The sequence below is a fragment of the Anomaloglossus baeobatrachus genome, chromosome 2, assembly GCF_048569485.1.
Source record: "Anomaloglossus baeobatrachus isolate aAnoBae1 chromosome 2, aAnoBae1.hap1, whole genome shotgun sequence".
Taxonomy (NCBI): Eukaryota; Metazoa; Chordata; class Amphibia; order Anura; family Aromobatidae; genus Anomaloglossus; species Anomaloglossus baeobatrachus.
This window is the reverse complement of record NC_134354.1, coordinates 789,093,612-789,118,456: the sequence shown is the minus strand read 5'-3', so window position 1 is coordinate 789,118,456 and position 24,845 is coordinate 789,093,612. Positions and strand designations below refer to the sequence as shown.

At 41.5% G+C, this 24,845-nt stretch overlaps 1 protein-coding gene across 2 annotated transcripts in view; it reads left to right on the top strand.

The window, feature by feature from the left end:
- Positions 1 to 19,831, top strand: part of LOC142292343 (beta-arrestin-1) — a 176,529-nt gene extending 156,698 nt beyond the window's left edge. For both annotated transcript variants that reach the window (XM_075337652.1, XM_075337651.1), the window contains 3 exons: positions 12,150 to 12,220; positions 13,233 to 13,284; positions 15,404 to 19,831. In XM_075337652.1, coding sequence (XP_075193767.1) covers positions 12,150 to 12,220; positions 13,233 to 13,284; positions 15,404 to 15,515 — 235 coding nt within the window. In that variant the 3' untranslated portion in view covers positions 15,516 to 19,831. The remainder of the gene's footprint in view (positions 1 to 12,149; positions 12,221 to 13,232; positions 13,285 to 15,403) is intronic.
- Positions 19,832 to 24,845: the final 5,014 nt, after the last annotated feature.

The following is a 24,845-nucleotide window of genomic DNA, read 5'->3' as shown; positions in this document are numbered from 1 at the left end:
ACTGGGACTGGTTATACTGGGGCTGGTTATACTGGGACTGGTTATACTGGGGCTGGTTATACTGGGACTGGTTATACTGAGACTTGTTACACTGTTACTGGTTATACTGAGACTGGTTATACTGGGACTGGTTATACTGGGACTGGTTATACTGGGACTGGTTATACTGAGACTGGTTATACTGGGACTGGTTATACTGGGACTGGTTATACTGGGGCTGGTTATACTGTTACTGGTTATACTGGGGCTGGTTATACTGAGACTGGTTATACTGGGACTGGTTATACTGGCACTGGTTATACTGGGACTGGTTATACTGAGGCTGGTTATACTGGGACTGGTTATACTGAGGCTGGTTATACTGGGACTGGTTATACTGAGGCTGGTTATACTGAGGCTGGTTATACTGAGGCTGGTTATACTGAGGCTGGTTATACTGGGGCTGGTTATACTGGGGCTGGTTATACTGGGACTGGTTATACTGAGGCTGGTTATACTGAGGCTGGTTATACTGGGACTGGTTATACTGGGGCTGGTTATACTGGGACTGGTTATACTGAGGCTGGTTATACTGGGGCTGGTTATACTGGGACTGGTTATACTGGGACTGGTTATACTGGGGCTGGTTATACTGGGACTGGTTATACTGGGGCTGGTTATACTGGGGCTGGTTATACTGAGACTGGTTATACTGGGACTGGTTATACTGAGACTGGTTATACTGGGACTGGTTATACTGAGACTGGTTATACTGAGACTGGTTATACTGAGGCTGGTTATACTGGGGCTGGTTATACTGGGGCTGGTTATACTGGGACTGGTTATACTGGGGCTGGTTATACTGGGGCTGGTTATACTGAGGCTGGTTATACTGGGGCTGGTTATACTGGGACTGGTTATACTGGGACTGGTTATACTGGGGCTGGTTATACTGGGACTGGTTATACTGGGGCTGGTTATACTGGGGCTGGTTATACTGAGACTGGTTATACTGGGACTGGTTATACTGAGACTGGTTATACTGGGACTGGTTATACTGAGACTGGTTATACTGAGACTGGTTATACTGAGGCTGGTTATACTGGGCCTGGTTATACTGGGGCTGGTTATACTGGGACTGGTTATACTGGGGCTGGTTATACTGGGGCTGGTTATACTGAGACTGGTTATACTGGGACTGGTTATACTGGGACTGGTTATACTGAGACTGGTTATACTGGGACTGGTTATACTGGGACTGGTTATACTGAGACTGGTTATACTGGGACTGGTTATACTGGGACTGGTTATACTGAGACTGGTTATACTGGGACTGGTTATACTGAGACGGGTTATACTGGGACTGGTTATACTGAGACTGGTTATACTGGGACTGGTTATACTGGGACTGGTTATACTGGGACTGGTTATACTGAGACTGGTTATACTGGGACTGGTTATACTGAGACTGGTTATACTGGGACTGGTTATACTGAGACTGGTTACACTGGGACTGGTTATACTGAGGCTGGTTACACTGGGACTGGTTATACTGGGACTGGTTATACTGGGACTGGTTATACTGGGACTGGTTATACTGAGACTGGTTATACTGGGACTGGTTATACTGAGACTGGTTACACTGGGACTGGTTATACTGGGACTGGTTATACTGGGACTGGTTATACTGGGGCTGGTTATACTGAGACTGGTTATACTGAGGCTGGTTATACTGGGACTGGTTATACTGGGACTGGTTATACTGAGACTGGTTATACTGGGACTGGTTATACTGGGACTGGTTATACTGAGACTGGTTATACTGGGACTGGTTACACTGAGACTGGTTACACTGGGGCTGGTTATACTGAGACTGGTTATACTGAGGCTGGTTATACTGGGACTGGTTATACTGGGACTGGTTATACTGAGACTGGTTATACTGGGACTGGTTATACTGAGGCTGGTTATACTGGGACTGGTTATACTGGGACTGGTTATACTGAGACTGGTTATACTGAGGCTGGTTATACTGGGACTGGTTATACTGGGACTGGTTATACTGAGACTGGTTATACTGGGACTGGTTATACTGGGACTGGTTATACTGAGACTGGTTATACTGGGACTGGTTATACTGAGACTGGTTATACTGGGACTGGTTATACTGAGACTGGTTATACTGAGACTGGTTATACTGAGGCTGGTTATACTGGGACTGGTTATACTGGGACTGGTTATACTGAGACTGGTTATACTGGGACTGGTTATACTGGGACTGGTTATACTGAGACTGGTTATACTGGGACTGGTTATACTGAGACTGGTTACACTGGGGCTGGTTATACTGAGACTGGTTATACTGAGGCTGGTTATACTGGGACTGGTTATACTGGGACTGGTTATACTGGGACTGGTTATACTGGGACTGGTTATACTGAGACTGGTTACACTGGGGCTGGTTATACTGAGACTGGTTATACTGAGGCTGGTTATACTGGGACTGGTTATACTGAGGCTGGTTATACTGAGACTGGTTATACTGAGACTGGTTATACTGAGACTGGTTATACTGAGGCTGGTTATACTGGGGCTGGTTATACTGAGACTGGTTATACTGGGGCTGGTTATACTGAGACTGGTTATACTGAGGCTGGTTATACTGGGACTGGTTATACTGGGACTGGTTATACTGGGGCTGGTTATACTGGGGCTGGTTATACTGGGGCTGGTTATACTGAGACTGGTTATACTGGGACTGGTTATACTGGGACTGGTTATACTGAGACTGGTTATACTGGGACTGGTTATACTGGGACTGGTTATACTGGGACTGGTTGTACTGGGGCTGATTATACTGGGACTGGTTATACTGGGACTGGTTATACTGGGACTGGTTATACTGGGGCTGGTTATACTGGGGCTGGTTATACTGAGACTGGTTATACTGGGGCTGGTTATACTGGGACTGGTTATACTGGGGCTGGTTATACTGGGACTGGTTATACTGGGACTGGTTATACTGGGGCTGGTTATACTGAGACTGGTTACACTGAGACTGGTTATACTGAGACTGGTTATACTGGGGCTGGTTATACTGGGACTGGTTATACTGGGGCTGGTTATACTGGGGCTGGTTATACTGGGGCTGGTTATACTGAGACTGGTTATACTGGGACTGGTTATACTGGGGCTGGTTATACTGGGGCTGGTTATACTGGGACTGGTTATACTGAGACTGGTTATACTGAGACTGGTTATATTGGGACTGGTTATACTGAGACTGGTTATACTGGGGCTGGTTATACTGGGACTGGTTATACTGGGGCTGGTTATACTGAGACTGGTTATACTGAGATTGGTTATATTGGGACTGGTTATACTGGGACTGGTTATACTGGGTCTGGTTACACTGAGACTGGTTATACTGAGGCTGGTTACACTGAGGCTGGTTATACTGGGACTGGTTATACTGGGACTGGTTATACTGGGGCTGGTTATACTGGGGCTGGTTATACTGGGGCTGGTTATACTGAGACTGGTTATACTGGGACTGGTTATACTGGGACTGGTTATACTGAGACTGGTTATACTGGGACTGGTTATACTGGGACTGGTTATACTGGGACTGGTTGTACTGGGGCTGATTATACTGGGACTGGTTATACTGGGACTGGTTATACTGGGACTGGTTATACTGGGGCTGGTTATACTGGGGCTGGTTATACTGAGACTGGTTATACTGGGGCTGGTTATACTGGGACTGGTTATACTGGGGCTGGTTATACTGGGACTGGTTATACTGGGACTGGTTATACTGGGGCTGGTTATACTGAGACTGGTTACACTGAGACTGGTTATACTGAGACTGGTTATACTGGGGCTGGTTATACTGGGACTGGTTATACTGGGGCTGGTTATACTGGGGCTGGTTATACTGGGGCTGGTTATACTGAGACTGGTTATACTGGGACTGGTTATACTGGGGCTGGTTATACTGGGGCTGGTTATACTGGGACTGGTTATACTGAGACTGGTTATACTGAGACTGGTTATATTGGGACTGGTTATACTGAGACTGGTTATACTGGGGCTGGTTATACTGGGACTGGTTATACTGGGGCTGGTTATACTGAGACTGGTTATACTGAGATTGGTTATATTGGGACTGGTTATACTGGGACTGGTTACACTGAGACTGGTTATACTGAGGCTGGTTACACTGAGGCTGGTTATACTGGGACTGGTTATACTGGGACTGGTTATACTGGGACTGGTTATACTGGGTCTGGTTACACTGTTACTGGTTATACTGGGGCTGTTAGGACTGTAGCTGGCCATATTGAGATTGATTACACTGAGGTTGTCTTTACTGGTACTGGCTATACTGTTATTATCGAGGGACTGATTATACTGAGGGCCGATTATAAAAGGGCTAGTTACGTGCCTTCATGTACTGAGGCTGGTTACACTGTAACGTATGATGGAGCTGGTTATCCTGGATTTGGTTATACCGTTACTGCTTATACTGGGGCTAGTAACATTGGGAGGATGTGAGCTGTGCGGAGGAAGGGAGGATGTGAGCTGTGCGGAGGAAGGGAGGATGTGAGCTGTGCGGAGGAAGGGAGGATGTGAGCTGTGCGGGGGAAGGGAGGATGTGAGCTGCGCGGAGGAAGGGAGGATGTGAGCTGTGCGGAGGAAGGGAGGATGTGAGCTGTGCGGAGGAAGGGAGGATGTGAGCTGTGCGGAGGAAGGGAGGATGTGAGCTGTGCGGGGGAAGGGAGGATGTGAGCTGCGCGGAGGAAGGGAGGATGTGAGCTGCGCGGAGGAAGGGAGGATGTGAGCTGCGTGGAGGAACGGAAGATGTGAGCTGTGCGGGGGAAGGGAGGATGTGAGCTGCGCGGAGGAAGGGAGGATGTGAGCTGTGCGGAGGAAGGGAGGATGTGAGCTGTGCGGAGGAAGGGAGGATGTGAGCTGTGCGGGGGAAGGGAGGATGTGAGCTGTGCAGAGGAAGGGAGGATGTGACCTGTGCAGAGGAAGGGAGGATGTGAGCTGTGCGGGGGAAGGGAGGATGTGAGCTGCGCGGAGGAAGGGAGGATGTGAGCTGTGCGGAGGAACGGAAGATGTGAGCTGTGCGGAGGAAGGGAGGATGTGAGCTGTGCGGAGGAAGGGAGGATGTGAGCTGTGCGGAGGAACGGAAGATGTGAGCTGTGCGGAGGAAGGGAGGATGTGAGCTGCACGGAGGAACGGAAGATGTGAGCTGTGCGGAGGAAGGGAGGATGTGAGCTGTGCGGAGGAACGGAAGATGTGAGCTGTGCGGAGGAAGGGAGGATGTGAGCTGCGCGGAGGAAGGGAGGATGTGAGCTGTGCGGAGGAAGGGAGGATGTGAGCTGTGCGGGGGAAGGGAGGATGTGAGCTGCGCGGAGGAAGGGAGGATGTGAGCTGCGCGGAGGAAGGGAGGATGTGAGCTGTGCGGAGGAACGGAAGATGTGAGCTGTGCGGAGGAAGGGAGGATGTGAGCTGCGCGGAGGAACGGAAGATGTGAGCTGTGCGGAGGAAGGGAGGATGTGAGCTGCGCGGAGGAAGGGAGGATGTGAGCTGCGCGGAGGAAGGGAGGATGTGAGCTGTGCGGAGGAAGGGAGGATGTGAGCTGCACGGAGGAACGGAAGATGTGAGCTGCGCGGAGGAAGGGAGGATGTGAGCTGTGCGGAGGAACGGAAGATGTGAGCTGTGCGGAGGAACGGAAGATGTGAGCTGTGCGGAGGAAGGGAGGATGTGAGCTGTGCGGAGGAAGGGAGGATGTGAGCTGTGCGGAGGAAGGGAGGATGTGAGCTGTGCGGGGGAAGGGAGGATGTGAGCTGTGCGGGGGAAGGGAGGATGTGAGCTGCGCGGAGGAAGGGAGGATGTGAGCTGTGCGGAGGAACGGAAGATGTGAGCTGTGCGGAGGAAGGGAGGATGTGAGCTGTGCGGAGGAAGGGAGGATGTGAGCTGTGCGGAGGAACGGAAGATGTGAGCTGTGCGGAGGAAGGGAGGATGTGAGCTGCACGGAGGAACGGAAGATGTGAGCTGCGCGGAGGAAGGGAGGATGTGAGCTGTGCGGAGGAAGGGAGGATGTGAGCTGCGCGGAGGAAGGGAGGATGTGAGCTGTGCGGAGGAAGGGAGGATGTGAGCTGTGCGGGGGAAGGGAGGATGTGAGCTGCGCGGAGGAAGGGAGGATGTGAGCTGCGCGGAGGAAGGGAGGATGTGAGCTGTGCGGAGGAACGGAAGATGTGAGCTGTGCGGAGGAAGGGAGGATGTGAGCTGCGCGGAGGAACGGAAGATGTGAGCTGTGCGGAGGAAGGGAGGATGTGAGCTGCGCGGAGGAAGGGAGGATGTGAGCTGCGCGGAGGAAGGGAGGATGTGAGCTGTGCGGAGGAAGGGAGGATGTGAGCTGCACGGAGGAACGGAAGATGTGAGCTGCGCGGAGGAAGGGAGGATGTGAGCTGCGCGGAGGAACGGAAGATGTGAGCTGTGCGGAGGAACGGAAGATGTGAGCTGTGCGTAGGAAGGGAGGATGTGAGCTGCGCGGAGGAAGGGAGGATGTGAGCTGTGCGGAGGAAGGGAGGATGTGAGCTGCACGGAGGAACGGAAGATGTGAGCTGCGCGGAGGAAGGGAGGATGTGAGCTGTGCGGAGGAAGGGAGGATGTGAGCTGCGCGGAGGAACGGAAGATGTGAGCTGCGCGGAGGAAGGGAGGATGTGAGCTGTGCGGAGGAAGGGAGGATGTGAGCTGCGCGGAGGAACGGAAGATGTGACCTGTGCAGAGGAAGGGAGGATGTGAGCTGTGCGGAGGAAGGGAGGATGTGAGCTGCGCGGAGGAACGGAAGATGTGAGCTGTGCGGAGGAAGGGAGGATGTGAGCTGTGCGGAGGAAGGGAGGATGTGAGCTGCGCGGAGGAACGGAAGATGTGAGCTGTGCGGAGGAAGGGAGGATGTGAGCTGCGCGGAGGAACGGAAGATGTGAGCTGTGTGGAGGAAGTGAGGATGTGAGCTGTGCAGAGGAAGGGAGGATGTGACCTGTGCAGAGGAAGGGAGGATGTGACCTGTGCAGAGGAAGGGAGGATGTGAGCTGTGCGGAGGAAGGGAGGATGTGAGCTGTGCGGAGGAAGGGAGGATGTGAGCTGCGCGGAGGAACGGAAGATGTGAGCTGTGCAGAGGAAGGGAGGATGTGAGCTGTGCGGAGGAAGGGAGGATGTGACCTGTGCAGAGGAAGGGAGGATGTGAGCTGCGCGGAGGAATGGAAGATGTGACCTGTGCGGAGGAAGGGAGGATGTGAGCTGCGCGGAGGAAGGGAGGATGTGAGCTGCGCGGAGGAAGGGAGGATGTGAGCTGCGCGGAGGAAGGGAGGATGTGAGCTGTGCGGAGGAACAGAAGATGTGAGCTGCGCGGAGGAACGGAAGATGTGAGCTGTGCGGAGGAAGGGAGGATGTGAGTTGTGCGGAGGAAGGGAGGATGTGAGCTGTGCGGAGGAAGGCAGGATGTGAGCTGTGCGGAGGAAGGGAGGATGTGAGCTGCGCGGAGGAAGGGAGGATGTGAGCTGCGCGGAGGAAGGGAGGATGTGAGCTGCGCGGAGGAAGGGAGGATGTGAGCTGCGCGGAGGAAGGGAGGATGTGAGCTGCGCGGAGGAAGGGAGGATGTGAGCTGTGCGGAGGAACGGAAGATGTGAGCTGCGCGGAGGAAGGGAGGATGTGAGCTGCGCGGAGGAAGGGAGGATGTGAGCTGCGCGGAGGAAGGGAGGATGTGAGCTGCGCGGAGGAAGGCAGGATGTGAGCTGTGCGGAGGAACGGAAGATGTGAGCTGCGCGGAGGAAGGGAGGATGTGAGCTGCGCGGAGGAAGGGAGGATGTGAGCTGCGCGGAGGAAGGGAGGATGTGAGCTGCGCGGAGGAAGGGAGGATGTGAGCTGCGCGGAGGAAGGGAGGATGTGAGCTGCGCGGAGGAAGGGAGGATGTGAGCTGTGCGGAGGAAGGGAGGATGTGAGCTGCGCGGAGGAAGGCAGGATGTGAGCTGTGCGGAGGAATGGAAGATGTGAGCTGCGCGGAGGAAGGGAGGATGTGAGCTGTGCAGAGAAAGGGAGAATGTGAGCTGTGCAGAGAAAGGGAGAATGTGAGCTGTGCAGCGGAAGGGAGGATGTGAGCTGTGCAGAGGAAAGAAGGATGTGAGCTGCACGGAGGAAGGGAGGATGTGACCTGTGCAGCAGAAGGGAGGATGTGAGCTGCGCAGAGGAAGGGAGGATGTGACCTGTGCAGAGGAAGGGAGGATGTGAGCTGTGCAGAGGAAGGGAGGATGTGAGCTGTGCAGAGGAAGGGAGGATGTGAGCTGTGCAGAGGAAGGGAGGATGTGAGCTGTGCAGAGGTCTTTGTACAGGGAAGGAGAGGCAGTGAGCTGTGACCATCAGCTAGCAAGAGTGCTGCAGCATGGTATGTATTCTGGTGGATCCTGTCATTGTACAGGAGAAGGAGGAGGTGAGTTGTGACATCACTTATTGTGTATCGTGGATCCTGTGTTATCTACTGTATATGAAGGCATTATACGTCATTCTACAGGAGGCAAAGGGGGTGAGCTGTGATATCACCTATTGCAAATTTTGGATTCTGTGTTATCTACTGTATATAGAGAAGTTAATAGTCATTATACAGGAGGAGAAGGAGGAGGTGAGCTGTGTTATCACTTATTGTGTATGGTGGACCCTGTGTTTAAAACTGTATATGTAGGTGTTATCAGTCATTGTACAGGAGAAGGAGGTGAGCTGTGACATCAACTATTGTGAATGGTGGAGCCTGTATTATCTTCTGTATATACAGGTGTTATCAGTCATTGTACAGGAGAAGGAGGTGAGCTGTGACATCACCTATTGTGAATGGTGGAGCCTGTATTATCTACTGTATATAGAGGTGTTATCAGTCATTGTACAGGATGGGGAAGAGGTGAGCTGTGACATCAACTATTGTGAATGGAGGATCTTTTCCTATTTATTGCACAGAGCAGTGTCATCCCCGTGCCTGTCATCTGCTTGGGGGGGGTTGACATTTGCAGAATATTTTGGCAGTTTTCTCTTTTCCGGTCTTAGTTTCTAGTTTGGTGTCTCCATAACCTCCATAAACTTCCACAGACTTTGCCTGGGGCTCATGTAGCACATGTGGCAGCCCCTTCCTCTTTGCATGACGATTGCTGTTATGCGTGTTCCTGGCATGCTGCAGGATCTGATTTACAGGACAATCTGTCTCCTCCGTGGGGTAAACACCGCTTCCCGTTTTGCTCGCTTGTGCCATATTTCAGTTTTAAAGTGTGGCCTAAAATTTTGCAATAAATGGGAGACTGCTAGAAAATGAAACCTTATACTATATAGTTACCTCCGGAGCTGCATTCACAACTCTGCTTATCTATGTCAGATTAGCGCACAGTGCCTGGAAAAAGCACAAATCTCCCACAATACAACAGATGAATGTTGGTGGAAACGTGGTTGGGGTAAAGTACTCGTTCTCTACGCCCCCCACTATATAAAGCTGTGGATCCACCAGCAGAGCCGTTACCTGCTCTCACATGTTCTCAGCCGGGCTGACTCTTCCTCCCCAGGGTCCTCGAGGCCGGCCATCGCTGGACTGACACTTCCAAGCCTATTCCTGCCCCGTTCTGCAGACTTCAGTTGCTGCTGTTACTGTTGTAAAGTGAAGCTCGCTGCCTTCTGTAGTTAATGGAGAAAGATTGCGGTCCCTGCTGCCTGAGCACTACATATAAACAAGCAGAATTGTAATTGCAGCTCTGGATGTAATTGGAGTATAAGACATAGAATTCCAGATCATGTTCACTTATCTCTTTACCTACTTTGGGTTTTATTTTTATCTTCAGGATCAATGATTAGATATTTAGTTGAATATAGAATTTGCTTACGTGTTGTTTTGGAAGGTGGAGGGGGGGCGGGGGGGGGGAGGAATGTGCTACCGAGTTGTACTCAAATTTATAGCAAGCCAGGCACCGCCACATTTCATTCCCCCGGATTCATTTTATTGCATGTAGAATTATGTACGCTGCATGTTACGATTTGCTCGATTACCAGTGTTTGCAACTCTCTAGCCCCGCCCCCGAGGAACTTATTTTATATTGCGATGAGATTTATATTAATATTGACAAATTGGTGACCGCGGACCCGTAGTATTACATCCCATTGTGGTGTTTCTACTCACTCGGTTGCAGTTTGAGGTAGGTGCAGGGAGCGGTTTATTTAGACTATGCAGGATAACAACCAAAACCAGCTTTTTCCAGCGCAAAGGGAAAACATAAACCAAATAGTCCATACAATAGTGCCAGTTATTGTCCAGCTCTCATTCCTGAGCAAAGACAAAGCACACTGGAGGTCTGCACCCCTCCACACACTGACCCTGATTACACAGCTGCTCTCCCTTATATCGGTCACACCATGCCCCGGGGTGGGGATATGTGAGCAGCCAGTGCCATACAATAGTGCCAGTTATTGTCCAGCTCTCATTCCTGAGCAAAGACAAAGAACACTGGAGGTCTGCACCCCTCCACACACTGACCCCGAATGACACAGCTGAGCTCCCTTATATCGGTCACACCATGCCCCGGGGTGGGGATATGTGAGCAGCCAGTGCCATATAATAGTGCCAGTTATTGTCCTGCTCTCATTCCTTAGCAAAGACAAAGAACACTGGAGGTCTGCACCCCTCCACACACTGACCCCGAATGACACAGCTGCTCTCCCTTATATCGGTCACACCATGCCCCGGGGTGGGGATATGTGAGCAGTAAGTCTCGTACAATAGTGCCAGTTATTGTCCAGCTCTCATTCCTGAGCAAAGACAAAGCACACTGGAGGTCTGCACCCCTCCACACACTGACCCTGATTACACAGCTGCTCTCCCTTATATCGGTCACACCATGCCCCGGGGTGGGGATATGTGAGCAGCCAGTGCCATACAATAGTGCCAGTTATTGTCCAGCTCTCATTCCTGAGCAAAGACAAAGCACACTGGAGGTCTGCACCCCTCCACACACTGACCCTGATTACACAGCTGCTCTCCCTTATATCGGTCACACCATGCCCCGGGGTGGGGATATGTGAGCAGCCAGTGCCATATAATAGTGCGGGTTATTGTCCAGCTCTCATTCCTTAGCAAAGACAAAGCACACTGGAGGTCTGCACCCCTCCACACACTGACCCCAAATGACACAGCTGAGCTCCCTTATATCTGTCTCACCATGCCCCGGGGTGGGGATATGTGAGCAGCCAGTGCCATATAATAGGGGGGTTATTGTCCAGCTCTCATTCCAGAGCAAAGACAAACAATGGTGGTCTGCACCCCTCCACACACTGACCCCAAATGACACAGCTGAGCTCCCTTATATCGGTCACACCATGCCCCGGGGTCGGGATATGTGAGCAGCCAGTGCCATACAATAGGGGGGTTATTGTCCAGCTCTCATTCCTTAGCAAAGACAAAGCACACTGGAGGTCTGCACCCCTCCACACACTGACCCCGAATGACACAGCTGCTCTCCCTTATATCGGTCACACCATGCCCCGGGGTGGGGATATGTGAGCAGCCAGTGCCATATAATAGTGCCAGTTATTGTCCAGCTCTCATTCCTTAGCAAAGACAAACAACACTGGAGGTCTGCACACCTCCACACACTGACCCCAAATGATACAGCTGCTCTCCCTTTAATCTGTCATACCATGCCCCGGGGTGGGGATATGTGAGCAGCCAGTCCCAGACATTGCTCTGACTACTCACAAACCCGGCCCTGACACGCCCTATTAACTCTCTTAGCACTATATGTGCTGGAACCTGCTTCTGGCTTACATCACTGAGGCTACCAACCTCCATGATACATATCTCCCCTTAAGGACCTGTCCGGTGGCCATCTTACACCATCTCTTCAGCCTAGGGTTCTGTTTTCAGTGATATCCCTGCTGAGGAACCCATGATATCCATATGGATTTAGAAATTGTTATTTTTTTATCTAAAACATAGTTATGTAAGAACAATACAAAGCTGAAGGTTTGCAGACACTTTACTATTAGGAACAGTATTTTTTATTATTTTTGATTTAGTTTTGCAAATAAAAAATAAATAATGTGCCATTGACCCCAGATTTGTTTCCTTCGCTCAGTGACGTTGCTGTGGAGCTGCCGTTTACTCTGATGCATCCGAAACCCAAGGAGGAGCCTCTGCACCGAGACGGTAAGAAGGGTCATTCCAGTGCAGACCGGTAATCGTCATATTATTGTGGGGGAGCAGCCTGCTGCTCAGAAATGTCTGGTCCTCTCCTCCCCTGCTGTATTACTGCATATAGAAAGCTTTAGAAATGGAGGAACGAAGAGTGTGGGACGGCTGCGTGCTGAAGCAGAAACCTCCCCCCACTGTTCAATATGGAATAGAGACCCAAACTACTAGAACGTATTCATTTATCAAAACTCCTCATTCCCCCAGCCTAAAATAAAGATCACCAGGAGCTGGAAGGTTAAATATCGAGATCACCTGGATCCTGGAGGGTTAAAAATAGAGATCACCAGGAACTGGAACATTAAAAATAGAGATCACCAGGAGCTGGAGGGTTAACGATAGAGATGATCAGGAGCTGGAGGGTTAAAAATAGAGATCACCAGGAGCTGGAGGATTAAAAATAGAGATTACCAGGAGCTGGAGGGTTAAAAAATAGAGCTCATCAGGAGTTTGAGGGTTAAAAAATGGAGACCACCAGGAGCTGGAACATTAAAAATAGAGATCACCAGGAGCTGGAGGGTTAAAAGTAGAGATCACCAGGAGCTGGAGGGTTAAACAGTAGAGATCACCAGGAGCTGGAGGGTTAAAAGTAGAGATCACCAGGAGCTGGAAGGTTAAATAGTAGAGATCACCAGGAGCTGGAGGGTTAAAAGTAGACATCACCAGGAGCTGGAGGGTTAAATAGTAGAGATCACCAGGAGCTGGAGGGTTAAATAGTAGAGATCACCAGGAGCTGGAGGGTTCCAGTGATTTCTGTGCGTGACTTAGTCGTCATTTATTTATTAAATTTGTCAAATACATTTTTGAGAATCTTCTAGAGACAGGCTAAAAAAAATAAGAAAATTCTGTAGAAAATGTAATTAATGTTTATTGTTCTTCTTCTTATTATTATTATTATCATTGCTCCCGGTTGTTCATTGTCTGTGACGTTCGGTTCTTGTGACTCGATGTCTGTGACTTTCTCTTATAGTTCCTGAGAGTGAAGCTCCTATAGATACAAATCTCATAGAGTTTGATACAAAGTAAGATCCAAGTGTGTGTAATCTGCTGTAACCTCTGTATAATGCGGCCCATGCTCCGGCTGTGTCTGCTCTGCTGCATGCCTGATCTAACCACTCTGTCTCTCCTGCATGGCTGCCATTCATCTCTGCATGCTCTTAGAGAAAGGAAAATCAAAGTAAGACCCGACATCTTCCTGCTCTGTCTTCATTTGCTTGTTCTATGAAACGCCACTAACTACCGAAAAGAAGTGCAGTATACATCTCCTAATATCATCATACAATAATTCACACCATGTACTTATATGTAACTGCTAATAACACATTATATACAAGAATAGAGCGACTATAATACTGCCCCTATGTACAAGAATATAACTGCTATAATACTGCCCTCTATGTACAAGAATATAACTACTATAATACTGCCCCTATATACAAGAATATAACTACTATAATACTGCTCCTATGTACAAGAATATAACTACTATAATACTGCCCCTATGTACAGGAATATAACTACTATAATACTGCCCCCTATGTACAGGAATATAACTACTATAATACTGCCCCTATGTACAGGAATATAACTACTATAATACTGCCCCTATGTACAGGAATATAACTACTATAATACTGCCCCCTATGTACAAGAATATAACTACTATAATACTGCCCCTATGTACAGGAATATAACTACTATAATACTGCCCCCTATGTACAAGTATATAACTATAATACTGCCCCTATGTACAAGAATATAACTACTATAATACTGTCCCCTATGTACAAGAATATAACTACTATAATACTGCCCCTATGTACAAGAATATAACTACTATAATACTGCCCCTATGTACAAGAATATATCTACTATAATACTGCCCCTATATACAAGAATATAACTACTATAATACTGCTCCTATGTACAAGAATATAACTACTATAATACTGCCCCTATGTACAGGAATATAACTACTATAATACTGCCCCCTATGTACAAGTATATAACTATAATACTGCCCCTATGTACAAGAATATAACTACTATAATACTGTCCCCTATGTACAAGAATATAACTACTATAATACTGCTCCTATGTACAAGAATATAACTACTATAATACTGCCCCTATGTACAAGAATATATCTACTATAATACTGCCCCCTATGTACAAGAATATAACTATAATACTGCCCCTATGTACAAGAATATATCTACTATAATACTGCCCCTATGTACAAGAATATAACTGCTATAATACTGCCCTCTATGTACACGAATATAACTACTATAATACTGTCCCTATGTACAAGAATATAACTACTATAATACTGCTCCCTATGTACAAGAATATAACTACTATAATACTGCCCCCTATATACAAGAATATAACTACTATAATACTGCCCCTATGTACAAGAATATAACTACTATAATACTGCCCCCTATGTACAAGAATATAACTACTATAATACTGCCCCCTATGTGCAAGAATATAACTACTATAATTCTGCCCCCTATATACAAGAATATAACTACTATAATACTGCCCCTATATACAAGAATATAACTACTATAATACTGCTCCCTATATACAAGAATATAACTACTATAATACTGCCTCTATGTACAAGAATATAACTACTATAATGCTGCCCCTATGTACAAGAATATAACTACTATAATACTGCCCCCTATATACAAGAATATAACTACTATAATACTGCCCCTATATACAAGAATATAACTACTATAATACTGCTCCCTATATACAAGAATATAACTACTATAATACTGCCCCCTATATACAAGAATATAACTACTATAATACTGCCCCTATATACAAGAATATAACTACTATAATACTGCTCCCTATATACAAGAATATAACTACTATAATATTGCCCCCTATATACAAGAATATAACTACTATAATACTGCTCCTATGTACAAGAATATAAGTACTATAATACTGCCCCTATATACAAGAATATAACTACTATAATACTGCCCCTATGTACAAGAATATAACTACTATAATACTGGCAATATAATGCGGCCAATCTCATTGCTTCCACACGTTTGTAAAGCACATGATCATCTTATTGACCCTTTTTTTCTATCTAATCTTCTTCTTAAGCGATGATGACATCGTCTTTGAAGATTTTGCTCGTCAGAGACTGAAAGGAATGAAGGACGACAAAGAAGAGGAAGACGAAGGAACGAACTCCCCTCCGATGAATGACAGATAAACGGGGACTCCTTCTACCTTTTCACCGTGTAAAACTCGTGGATTGGGCGCCTTTATTTGTACTCTAAAGAGCCCCCCCAAAAAAAGTAACCCAGATTCTGGCGGCCCTTATAATCTTCTTGCTGTGCCATAATTGTCAATCTGCATCTCGCTACTTCTTTTCACTTCTGGCTGACACTTAAACACAAAAAAACAAAATGTGAGAATTTAGAGTACAATCATGATTCGTGCAACCGAGTTCTTGTAGCACTTTTCTATTAACCGAGTCTTTTATGCATTTTGTATAATTCCGGTAGAACCATACAAGTATTTGTTACGGAAAACAAAAAGTTAGTAAAAAACAAAAAAACATACGGCTTTGAAGGAAATCAGAAGTCAACGCATTTTATACGAGAAGCTGCTGTATCACAAGGTGTCAGTAACACTGGGGAGACCTCATGACACTTTAGGGGGTTCAAACATTTATTTCTCGGCAATTAAAAAATAGGAAGAGAAGTTTGTTTTTTGATACAAAAAAAGACGATAGTCTAAATTATTCCGAGGAGTAACTTACCTTGGAGAACGTGTGGTCCAATTATTCTAACCATAGGCACGAAGTCAACTGAAATGCAGAATTTTTGGATTTTAATGAATATTTTGCCCAATAGGACAAGTTGTTGGTCTCGATGGCTACCAGTAATGGCTATTTATGAAAAACTAAATACATTTTTTTTATATAAAAAAAGACGCAAGTCCATATTATTCCGAGGTGTAACTTACCTCAGAGACCGTGTGGTCCATTTATTCTATCCATAGAAATGAGGTCAACTGAAATGGGGAATTTTGGGATTTTAATAATTTTTTTGCCCAATAGGACAAGTTGTCGATCTCGATGGCCACCAGTAATGGCTATTTATGAAAAACTAAGGTCAACTGAAATGCAAAATGTTTGGATTTTAATGAATATTCTGCCCAATAGGACAAGTTGATGGTCTCGATGGCCACCAGTAATGGCAATTTATGAAAAACTAAATACATTTTTTTTATATAAAAAAGACGCCAGTCCATATTATTCCGAGGTGTAACTTACCTCAGAGACCGTGTGGTCCAATTATTCTATCCATAGACACGAAATCAACTGAAATGGGGGATTTTTAGATTTTAATCAATTTTCTGCCCAATAGGACAAGTTGTTGATCTCGATGGCCATTAGTAATGGCTATTTTTGAAAAACGTAATACATTTTTTTGATATAAATAAAGATGGGAGTCCAAATTATTCCGAGGCATAACTTTCCTCAGAAACTGTGTGGTCTAATTATTCTATCCATAGACACAAAATGGAAAATTTTGGAATTTTAATCAATATTCTGCCCAATAGGACATGTTGTTGATCTCGATGGCCACCAATAATGGCTATATATGAAAAATTAAATACATACTACAAAACGTGGCCAATTTTTTTGGGTGAAACCCTTTTTAACAGGGTTTTATAGTTTCGATGATACATACTCAATAATATTGATTTTTACAAGTTTCCAGTTTGAATTTTTTTAGCTATAATACTATAAAATTTTATCCTCATGTGGATTTGTGGCTAGAAAAAAATGTATAGTTGGGTTTTTACATCTTGTGACCGAGGATAAATTAAAAAAATATATAATTTTTTTTTATTTCGGCTAAATAAAAAAATGATTCAATTTTAGGAAATCATCGGGTGAAGGTTTCTCAAATAAAATCCGATTTACAATCTTCGAATTCATCTTGTACAAAGTGATTGTATCATTTTTACTGTGGTAAAGAAAAAAGTTCTAGAAGAAGTAAAATCCATAGTAGGATCATAAAAAAAAAAGTTTATTTTTAGAGTAGAGAGTTTAGTAGAAAAAGGGACATTTTTCTAATTTTATTATTCTGAAATTGTCTCGTCTTTCATCGGGGTTTGAACACAAATATAGGAAATTTCGAGTGACAATGTATAGGGTTAAAATTTAATTTATAATTCTAAATTATTGATGGCTAAAATACTCAATTTTTTTATATCATATAATAAAAGCAAATCCTCAGAAAAAAATACAAATTTTCCCAAAAATTCAAAATACAACCTAGCATGTTATATTTAAATTTTTGGGCCAATTTTATTTTTTTTATTTTCTTGTTTCCTGTTTTTTTCTTTCATTCATTAGAGATATTTATAATTCACATTTATGTGTCCTTGGACTAAATAATAGATCACTCTGGGTTTTTTTCCATTTAGAAACATATTTAGTATTTTTTATATTTTTAATTCACAATTATATGTCCTTGGACTAAATAATAAATCATCCTTAATTTTGGGGACAATTTTAATTTTTTAATTTTCTAGATTAATTTTCTAGTTTGCAGAGGTTTTTTTGTTCAGAAACAAATTTAATTTTTTTTATTTCACAATTATATATCCTTGGAGAAAATAATAAATCACCCTTAGGGACACGGAAAACTTTTATTTTTTAATTTTCTTGTTTCCTGCTTTTTGTTTTTTTTTTCATTTACAAACATTTAATATTTTTTAATTCACAATTATATGTCCTTGGACAAAATAATAAATCACTCTTAATTTTTGGGACAATTTTAATTTTTTAATTTTCATGTTTCCCTTTTTTTCCATTTAGAAACACTTATTTTTTTATATTTTTAATTCACAATTATGCGTCCTTGGACTAAATAATAAATCTTAATTTTTGGGACAATTTTAACTTTTAATTTTTTTGTTTCCTGGTTTGTTTGTTTTTTTTCATTTAGAAACATTTAATATTTTTTATATTTTTAATTCACAATTATATGTCCATGGACTAAAGAATAAATCATCCTTAATTTTATAATTTTGAGGACAAATTTATTTTTTTTGTTTCCTGTTTCTTTTTTTCTTTTTTTCATTTAGAAACATTTAATATTTTTAATTCACAATTATGCATCATTGGGCTAAATAATAAATCTTAATTTTGTGACAATTTTAATTTTTTTGTTTCCTGTTTTTTTTCGTTAAAAATTATTAAATATGTTTTTTATTTTTTTTAATTCACAAATATATGTCCTTGAACTAAATAATAAATATCAATTTTTGGAACAATTTTATTTTTTTATTTCCTGTTTAGAAACATATTTAATATTTTTAATTCCCAATTATATGTTTTTGGACAAAATAATAAACCACTCTTAATTTTTAGGACAATTTAAATTTTTTGTTTCCTTTTTTTTGTTGTTTCGTTTAGAAACATATTTAATATTTTTATTTTTCAATTATATGTCCTTGGACAAACTAATAAATCACCCTTAGGGACACGTTATAGATAGGAATAGGCTTTTTATCACCAGAATCAGGTCATTTTTTTCTTTTTTGATTAGTGTTTTTTTTAGTGGGAAAATCTTAATATTTTAGTGTGATGGAAACTGGAAATGTGGATAACATAAAAAATAAAATTAAAAAAATATCCATGTAGATCACTTGTTGTAAAGTCAAAGCTCGACCCCAAAAGTATAGGTGGAAAATCCTATTTATCAGATAATCGTAGAATAAGGGTTGCCGTAAAATTGGCCAAATGTTTGTGAATAGACGCCATCTATTACTTTGGCCGGTCGCCATCACATTTTCACAATCGGACCGTCCGTAATAATCTTTGGAACTTGTGAATGACTTTTTGCTTAGTCCGCAGCGCTAATTACGGCTTGATGAATATTTAATTTCTCTTAATTTCCTATGTAAATATTTTATCTTTGTATAACGACTCTTCAGATACGTTTTTCATCATATGGATAAGATGTATATTTAGTAAAAGTGACCATAACTTGTGAAAATAGCTTTGTTTTGTCCAAATTATTTTTATAGTTTACTCCTCTGAGTGCTCGGACATTACTACTAATTTTATTGTTTTTTTGTAATATCTTCTGAATCATATTAATTTGCAAACACTGTTATATAGAAACTGAGCTGAGGCCTGCGTGTACATACAAAGCCTTTTTTTCTGCTTTTACATTTTGCTCTTTTTTTTTTTATCTGATTTATTTTGCACTCATGGTGAAAAATATAAAATAGGAACATCCTCCACATCTATTTTGTGTTGTTTGTGTGTAATTGGTAATATTACAAATTATTTAGTTTACTTGGAATTTAGAAGATGTATTCGTGTTATAAAAAAATTCTTACGTCTTAAAGGTGAATAAAAATACTATATAATCAGCCCTCAGTATACAGAACTTGTAGAATGTTCAAAGGTAAAATTCAGCAACATTTGTAACAATTTTGTCATTTGTTTTGAGAACTTCTAGAATATTCAAAGGTAAAATTAAACAAAATATACAACAATTTTGCCTTTTTTTAATTTGAGAATTTATAAATGTTGGAAGGTAAAATTAAACAAAATATACAACAATTTTGCCTTTTTTTAATTTGAGAATTTATAGAGCGTTCAAAGGAAAAGTTAATAAAAATTTGTTACAATTTTCAAATTGTTATTTCAGAATTTATAGAATGTTCAAAGGTAAAATTCATTAAAATTTGTAACAATTTTGACATTTTATTGAGAACTTGTAGAGTAACCAGAGGTAAAATTAAACAAAATTTGTAACAATTTGGACTTTTTTCGAGAACGTATAGAATGTTGAAAGGGAAAATGAATCAAAATTTGTTAAGATTTTCACTCTTTTTTTTTTTTAATTTGAGAACTTATTGAACATTCAGAGGTAAAAATTCAACAAAAAATGTATTCAACTTGTCCCTCCAGTGAGGAATGAGACAGACTCTAGCGCCACCTATTGGAAGTAGCAATCCTAAAAGTCAAAACTGGCTTTTTAAACAAGCCTTTTCATAAGATTTAGGATTTAATGCCAGATCAGAATCCCAGTTTGCAGACACGGTGTTTCGGGGTGATTGCCCCTCGTCAGTGCAAACTATGGGTATCTGATCTGGCTTATGAGAAATGAAACAATTTTTACTTCTTTTTTTTTTCATTTGAGTAGTTATAGAACGTTCAAAGGTAAAATTAATCAAAATTTGTTACATTTTTCAAATTTTTATTTGAGAACTTCTAGAATATTCAAAGATAAAATTCATCAAAATTTGTAAAAATTATGACATTTTTGAGAACTTATAGAACATTCAAAGGTAAAATTAATCAAAATTTGTTAAAATTTTCACTTTTTTTCATTTGAGAACTTATCAAACATTCAAAGGTAAAATTCGACAAAAAAAATTGTAACAATTTTGACTTTTTTTATTTGAGAAATTCTGGAATGTTCAATAGTAAAGTTCATCAAAATTTGTAACAATTTTGACTTTTTCTGAGAATTTATAGAATGGTCAAACATAAAATTAAACAAAATTTGTTACAATTTTCACTATTTTTATTTGACAACTTATAGAACGTTCAAAGGTAAAATTAATCAAAATTTGTTACTATTTTGTCATTTTATTGAGAACTTCTAGAATATTTAAAAGTAAAATGAATTAAAATTACAATTTTCAAATTTTTATTTGAGAATTTATAGAATGTCCAAAGGTAAAATTCATCAAACTTTGTAACAATTTTACTATTTATTTTTGTTTGAGAGATTATAGATTATTCAGAGGTAAAATTCATTAAAATTTGTAACAATTTTTTTTTTTAAATTTGAGAATTTATAGAACATTCAAAGGTAAAATTAAACAAACTTTGTAACAATTGTCATTTTTTTATTTGAATTTTTTAATTTAAATATTTTAAAAATAAACATTTGATTTATTTTTAAAATAAAACAATGTTGAAATTGACAATTGTTTTTACAGCCTTTTAATAATGCGAGAATTTATGTTAAAATATAGTTTGGACTTTGTATGTTTAATCCATAATAATTACATTATTGGGAAAAATAGCTACAAAAAGTTTATTTACCTTCCAAAAAGAATTACATTTACTGTTTTTTTTTTTATTCTTCTGGGTTAAACCCCAATAGGAATGTTGTTATAATCCCTTATATATATTTAAGATATTTTTCAAACTAAATTTGAAACTTTCTTTTTTTTCTTTTTGTAAATAAAATGAATATTAAGGCTAATAAGAAATATTGTTAGAAAAAGGAATAAAAGCATCTTTGAAGCCAGGAACATTGATCTGTTAGGAGTTTTTCCCTTTAATATTAAAATTTGCCTATGATTTAAAAAGGAATGACATCACCAGAAACAATTGTCCAATAGTACACATCAGTGCTTGAGTCCATGTTAATAAAACATTTGTAAAAAATACTTAAAAAATTAAATCCGTGATCGGAAACTGTAACTTCTTAAATTAAAAATATAACCAAATTTAAAAAAAATATATATTTTTTTAAATGTTACTAAACCTAATTTAATTTTATTTGAAGCCTTCAAAACAGAAGATTGGATAATTTTACATTTTGAATGGAATTTGGTAACTTGACTTTTTTTTGTGCTACCACTCGAGCAATTCCAAATTGCAAAATTAATTTTAAATTTCAATCTGATGATAAAACATTAACAAAAAAAACACAAAATAGCGAAAAAAATTAAGTCAGTCATTTGAAAATGTAATTTTTAAAAAATGTTATTAAACCTAATTTAACTTTATTTCAAGGATTCAAAACAGAAGATTGGAAAATGTGTAAATGTAACATTTTTTTAATGGAATTCGAACAATTCTAAATTGCAAAAATAATTTCAAATTTCAATACTCAATAAATAAAATGATTTGCTATTTTTTGCTAATTTGTTTTATCAAATATTCCTGATTACTTAAAATCTTATTAAAAAAAAATAATTTTTGAGGGTGATCAATCTATCTATCTTTTCAAATGTGAAGAGGGAGTGGCTGGAAATTTTGGAAGACTTTCTAGTCCAAAATATTTCTCTGGAGAACATTGTTAATCTCCAACATCAGTGGTAAAATCTCTCTCAGGGTATAGCCACTATAAAGGGAAACCCATCCCTCATTTTACCATTGTAACCATTAATGACGGATTGATCACCCATAAAGTCTATCCAAGAACCAAGACCTCTCCACTTAAGAGATCGTGATTTCCGTTGGGTGCGATGGCTTCTTATATGTGGCGTAGTTGCCCTTAACACTATAGAGAGGGGGTATGAACTGTTCTAATGAACAACTGTTGTCGTAAAGATTAACACTGCTCTTCAGTAAATTATTTTTGGCCATGGAAACTTTTTGACGAGACCGGCTCTTCCTCCCGACTGAGCACTGTGAATAGGAATACGCTGCATATAAATACAAGATCCTTACAACTTCTCATCTTAGTTTAACAATTTGCAAAATAATTGATTTTTGTCTATTTTTGAACCGTAAAAATGCAGATTTTTTGTGACATTGATACTCAGCACGTACTCGGCACATTAGTATTAATGTTGACTCTCTTGAGCCAAATGTAATATTTTATTTATTATCAATCAAAAAGTAAAGAATAAAACAACTTGTTAATTTTTTTTTTATTTTCCAGAAGGTTCTAGTAGCATAGATTACTCTTTGGAAGAAATTTCAGTAAAAAAAGTAGATAAAAACATTTCTACAGTATCTCTTTAACAGATGCATGTTCGGGGGCTGAGCGCATATTCTAATTCAACCAGTGTTCATGAATATCGCAGGATTGTTTGAAAAATATTCCAAATCCCAATATAGGATGAGGAGAGGGTTTTTTTCATTATCGGTTTTAGATTTTTGGCTCTTTTCGAGTTGAGCTCCAACTTCATACTCTATTCCGCAGAGTCTTCCCAATGGTGATGAGCAAATCTGTCAAAGTCTGAATTCGTCAGATTTGCTCAAATTTTGATGGGAAATTTGAATGTCCCGATTAGCACTGAAGAAAAACAATTATTATGCGCAAAGGTCTCTGACCCCAATGCATGATGAGTAGGAATGATCGAATACCTCAAATATTCGGCTTCGCGAATATTTTCCGAATACCTTGCCGCTATTCGACTATTCGATGCGCAATGTAAGTCTATGGGAAGCCCAAATAGTACCGAATATTTGTTATTCGGGTTTCCCATAGACTTGCATTACACATCGAATATTCGCGAATAGTCGAATAGCGGCGAGGTATTCGGAAAATATTCGCGAATCCGAATAATCGAAGTATTCGATCATCCCTAATGATGAGCCAGGAAGGGGCTCAAAAACAAGGCTAAAACAGAATCATACTCTCCTTGTCCGTTGCCTGTCCCTGCCGCCAATCCTTCCCGGGCCTCTGAGGCACCCCCCCACCACTTTTGTCTCCTTTTCACTCTTTACTGGCACTTCCGGCATGAATTGAGTCTAGAGCGTATTTTGCCCCCACGGTGGTGTGGGACGGTGCTTGTCATGACGTTATGATGTAACAATTAGCGTCAAGTCTTTGCCGGAAGCGCCAGTGAAGAGGAGACTGACCCCGGAGTGGACTGGATGGCCTAGGAAGTCAGGGAGCAGTGGTGAGGGGTGGGGCAAGTATTATTTTTTTCTTGTTTTTAAACCTGTTACTGGCAAAAAGTATTCTAGCAAAATGGCAGCCAACTGGCTTAGTTCTTGCTGGTTTTGCATGAATTAAATTCCCAAAAATTTGGGATCCTGGAATTTTGGGAAATTCTAAACAAATTTGATTTAGAATCGATTCACTCATCCTCACTTCCGATATATCAGGGATACTCTGGATTACCCACATTATGCTGAACTTGCCATGTAGCTGAGGTTCCTGATGATCTATTTCTGGAGAGTTATGATTTAGGATGTTCTTCGGTCGGAATCGTTTCTTTTCTCCTTTTCTGTATGATCCCGTGTGATTCTCTTTGTATAGTACTTTGTATGTTCCGTTCCTACGGCTTCTCAGTTCTCTATGTTGTAACTATGTTGTTTCAGTATGTCAGGTAATTCAGATTACTATAGTTTATTAAACTCAGAAGTCAGAAGTTTTGTGTCCTGTGCTTCTTCCGTCGCAGTGTATCCAGTGACTAATCAGTGACGCCTCTGGTATTCGCCTAATTCTGTCTGTGTGTCGCGTCTTCACTAATATAGAACTGTATAAACTGAGGTTGCCTAATCTTCTGACGTGAATGGAAACCAGAAGAGGAAAAGTTTGCATCGTCACCTCTTCCCAGGGGCTTGTGGGCTGTCCTGTGGATGTACTAACCCATTGGTTATTGTGTGTAAGCATATAGGTATGTCTATGGAAGTAAAATTCTAGAGGACCTTTTGTCAGGTCATAGGTTGTCAATCTTTGCTCTTGTTTTATTCCAACCATTCCCCGGAGTAGTTTTGTATTTTAATCCACCATACGATTCCAGAGATATTGGCCTTTAGTGCTAATTTTGTGTCACAAGTGTGTCATGGCCTGATGTGATCTCT